Below are 4,889 nucleotides of genomic sequence, written 5' to 3'. Positions count from 1 at the left end.
CATGACAAAATAGTTTTTGTAAAGTCATACTTATACAATGTGCAACTTTTTCTATTATAAAACTTTATTTGCCCAATTTGAACACTTAGTACGCCTAGGTGAGGTGGTTAGTGAGCTACGGTTAAGCAGCGAGGACCAAGGTTCGAAGTGCTACTTTTTTCTGATTTTATTCATTTTCAGGGCATGCGGGAGGAGGTTGGTTTTGTTGGGTGCAGAGGAACGGAAGAGACCGGTTTTTTGGATCGTGTGGGTACTATGGGATCGTTTGAGTCGAAGGAAACTTTGAACCTACATCGAGACGTGTGATCTGTATTGGACGGCATCTAATCCGTTCGTATCTTTTGCAAAAAAACCGAACGCTTGGAAATTAAAAAAACCGATTTTTTAAACCATTGGTCATCTTTATATACTGTAGGGAAAGACACTTCATAGATTACTCAATTTGCTAGTAGACACAATATAGGACATAAATAGATCACAACAAGTCAACAACTGCGACACGCCACACACATTTTACTCACATATTATGAAATTCATACGACAACTTCCACACACCATTTATTTCATAACACCATCATGCACTTTCATGCACTTTACCAAGATCCACCCATACAATGGTAGCGATGTACGTGTCACGGCTCACACAAAACAGACCACATAGGTGCACATGAGTCCTCTTCTAACGGGTCGCCACATGCACATCTCCCTGCTCGCCGCCACGCACCCAGATGATGCTGAGCTTAGTGAGGAAGTGGCACACTGACACGTCCCCAGGCTTGAGGTTATGCAGCTCAAAGAACGGGTTCTTCGGGCTCCACTGCGACGTATCAAGGTGACACACGGCCAGAGCCTCCATCACTGCCGGCGCCGCGACGCCATCCATGCTCGCGAGGGTCACCGAGTATGCGGCGGTAGGGTTGGCGGTGTGGCAATAGTACACCGCGTATGGGTATGTCAGATCATGGCAGGTCACGATCTCCAACGACTCGGAGAGCTTCCGCATGGCCGTCACGTTGTACATCCCTCGCAGCGCCGGCGTTGCCGCAGCATCGATGGGCAGATTGGCCGCGGAGAACGCATGGACGTTGTGCGTCCCATGGAGGGACGCTGCAAGGTCGGCGAGGGACTCGAGGGAGGTGGCGCAACCTGCTTTTTGGCCGGAAAGCGTCCGCGGGTGGTCGCATGTATCCAACGTCCATCGTATCTCTCTAGCCATCGCGAGCGACGCCGGTGCAAATATCGCCGTGATGTCGGAGATACGTTCCATGGAGAACGGGATGGATTCAGCGACACCGCGGGGAAGAAGCGCCGGCAAGGAGGTTGTCGGTGGGATAGTTGGAGTTATCACATAACCGGGCCGCAACATGTCGTGGAAGAAGAAAACGTCTGCCTGTTTTTTGTTCCCGTGATTGTGTGAGTGAGCATGGTGACTCCCCTCTCCTTTTACTACAACATGAAAATTAGTAAAAAATACATTTATGATAATTCATATAGTCAAACAATTGATTGATATGTAGATGGGAATATAAAAACTGTAAAAGTTACCTTTTAGTGTTGCATGTCTTGTTGAAAATGTCTTTAGATCCTTTTCATGTCGTGGCACATATGACATGGTGACTTTATGTGGATCATCTTCATGTTCTGACCCGTATGACATTGTAGCTTTATATGGATCCTCTTCTTGTTCCGATCCATATGACATTGTAGCCTTGTGTGGATCCTCTTCTTGTTCCGATCCATATGACATTGTAGCTTTGTGTGGACCATCTTCATGTTCAGAACCATATGACATTGTAGCTTTATGTGGATCTTCTTCATCTTTGTCCAAAAACTTATTATCTTCATCTTTTCCTTCATCCAACCCATATGATACAGAGATTTCCCTCAGCTTTCCTTCTTGTTTTGTCTCAGATGAAACCGATCCTTCCTTTAGACTCTTCCTTCCTTCTGCTCCATATGACACAGAGATTTCCTTTAAAACATCATCGCCTTCTACCCCATAAGACAAAGATATTTCTTTCAACTCCTTTTCACCTTCTAACCTATATGCCCTTGAGACTTCTGTTTTATCCTTTCCACCTTTTGATCCATATGATACAGATATTTCCTTTAGATTTTCTTGTTTCCATGGTCTATATGCTGCAAAGATCTTATTTAAATTTGATAAAACTTTGTTTGAGTCCTTTTTGCCTTCTAACCCGTATGACACTGAGATTTCCTTCAGATTTTCTTCCATGTTTGCTCTATGTGTTGCAAAGACTTTGCCTACTTCTTCTTCAATTTGTGACCCATGTAACATTGACGGTCCTTTCAAATCTCCATGGACTCTTGACTTATGTACACTTGTGCTCTTCTCTATATCTTCTTTGCCTTGGGACCCATGTGACATGGAAATTTCTTTTAAGCTATCTTCAACTTGTGATGAAATATGAACATGTTTATCCTCGTGATCGGGTTCTGACTTGTGTTTCTCATAGTTTGATCCAATTTTTCGTGCTCCTTTGAGAAATTTGAGGTTATTGGGATTGATAGTAACGTCGTCAAGAGAGGTGCGCACTGCAGGTATGACACACATGGTGCGCATAGACTTATCAGTAGGTTAATAGTGATGAGGACATGTTGCGTAAAATCAATGAGACAATCAATGCATGCATGATAAGACATCGAATTAAAAAGACATCAGCACATTATGCTACCAGTAAGTTATACGTGTGCATCCCACGTGATAGTCAAATTACAACCAAAGATAGACATAATGTTACTGTTTAAAATATAACAGGCTAGTGAAATTACGAGGCATATGCATGAAGTATGAGATGCACAAATCACGTAAAATATATCGAACGTGCTTTGTGTAAGTGTCTTTTTTCAGCTATCTCAAAGTTAATATACTATCCGCAAGGATAAATATGATTTATGAAGGTACCTAGCCTTGAATATGAAGTAAAAAATGAATGATAATTTGGATAGAAAAAGAATTTAGGACAAACTGAGTATGGAAGAGTCTAGAATAAAGTAGAAGTGTGCCTTAAGTTTTGTGCAAGATGTCCATATGGCTTAAGCTCAACCATAGAATCTTCTATATAGTACATGTGGTAGAATCTAGCGTAGTAATGAGAAAATCGAACGGTCAGGAACACTCGGATTTGCCACGTCTCTACCGTTGGATTTGCTTCATCCGACGGTTGTTATCCAAAGTTATTCGTACGCTATATAGTGGTATAGATATAGAAATACATACATTGTGTCTAGTCACTCACATTTGTTGTATACATGGGTTAACTTGGCGAAAATAATAACTGATATCCATGTGAACGAAAATTGCATTTGCATCTAGACAATAATACCTCCAAAAGATGTTGACATACTCGTGAGCAATTGCAGGATTTAATTTACACATCTAGCTTTGAAATAGTTTAAATTTAGAAGCACTTTTATGATGCACCCACTTTCCTCTTACAAAATAAGAGTAGTATTCAATTCAGTCATCATCGCCCGTCGATCAAAGATAAGTTATGTCCGTACGAGCTTTTGACGTATAGAAAGTTTCTGTTAGTATGTTGGAATGCAAATTTTGACTGGCCATACCATTCAATCAGTGACACCCATATATATATCATGATGCGAATTTTCTATTTTATATGACCCGTAACGGTTCAGAATGGCCGTTTTCCACATGATACAAGTACTATTCTCCTTATCAAATTAGCCTCGGTAAGTTCTAAGTTCACGTGGTAGAGAAGAAAAGGTTTGTTTATCCTTTATGGTATATATAGTATGAAAATATTGATTGTATATGCAATATTGTATACTCCCTCCGTCCGGAATTACTTGTCACATAAATGGATAAAAATGGATGTATCTATAACTAAGAATCATTATTACAAAAATATAGGTATCAAAGAGGGAAAGTTGTGCCACCAATTATCAATCAAAAATACTAAAATGAGGTCACCAGGGTGGGATTGTAGACTGTTTTGACGAGAGCAGAGAGAGAAAGAGAGACCTTTTTGCTGGGCTAACAGCAGGTTGATGATAGCTGGAGGCATTGGGATTCCAGGAAGGACCGCCTCCCAGTACGCCTTCGGTATCTCCTCTGCGTTTGCCGTGGCCGCATCGGCTAAACTCACAAGCCAGCCTCCCCCTCCCCCAGTGACCTGCGTGAGCAACATAGGTAAGCAATTCGTGGCAAACAGACGCGCACCCAGACAAGAACAACATAGGGAGTACATATGTAAGCTGAGTCTGTGTGCGGATGCGCTGCACAGACAGGAACTATATATCCGATTAGAACATGATTTCTGCACTCACCAAAAGAAGGGAGATGAGTGGCAGAAGTAGATCCATGGTGTATGTTGTTGTCTGGTGTACTTGCTATAGCAAGCAGTGGTGGAGCAAACAGGTTCAATCGCGGTCCTATTTATAGCCCAGATGGGTGCATAAGACTAATGCCTAACAATTTTGTAGATGCTCGTGAGTCCAAGATTCATGTGCCGAACTGACAGGCCTAGCTATACATATGACCCAAAGGCCAACGTGTGATGCCATTGGACACTGACCCCTCGGCCATTCACATATATAAACACCTTGTAGTTAAGAAGTACACCATGCGTTCCTCGTGTGTCTTTCTTTACTGTGTATTAGAGTTGTGGCATGCATGACCGGGGACAGTAAATTTCTTCCCAGTATAGCAACTGCTGGTGAAAATCTTGACTTAACCAAACAAAAAACGCCCTGTAATTCCGACCAGAGGGAGTGTCGTCTTGTATTTCCGGATGGACGGGGCACTTTGGTAGCTGAATATAAGATTCATGAGCAACAGTACAAGCATAACAGAACTGGTTTTATCCATGAGCAAGGAGGTGATAACACATCCGTCGTGCATGATG

General features: G+C 42.2%; 1 protein-coding gene across 1 annotated transcript; it reads right to left on the bottom strand.

Annotated features, from left to right (window-relative positions):
- Window positions 1-441: 441 nt before the first annotated feature.
- LOC123451850 (BURP domain-containing protein 9-like) lies at window positions 442-4,471 on the bottom strand. Its single transcript, XM_045128393.1, has 4 exons — window positions 4,312-4,471; window positions 4,007-4,157; window positions 1,546-2,556; window positions 442-1,446 (listed from the first exon to the last, which is right to left on the bottom strand). Exons 1-4 carry the CDS (start codon window positions 4,345-4,347, stop codon window positions 680-682), a joined length of 1,965 nt encoding a protein of 654 aa, XP_044984328.1. The 5' UTR covers window positions 4,348-4,471; the 3' UTR covers window positions 442-679.
- Between the last annotated feature and the right edge of the window lie 418 nt (window positions 4,472-4,889).

Source organism: Hordeum vulgare, chromosome 5H (assembly GCF_904849725.1).
Source record: "Hordeum vulgare subsp. vulgare chromosome 5H, MorexV3_pseudomolecules_assembly, whole genome shotgun sequence".
NCBI lineage: Eukaryota > Viridiplantae > Streptophyta > Magnoliopsida > Poales > Poaceae > Hordeum > Hordeum vulgare.
The sequence above is the reverse complement of the archived record's forward strand: the minus strand, read 5'-3'. Positions and strand labels throughout refer to the sequence as shown.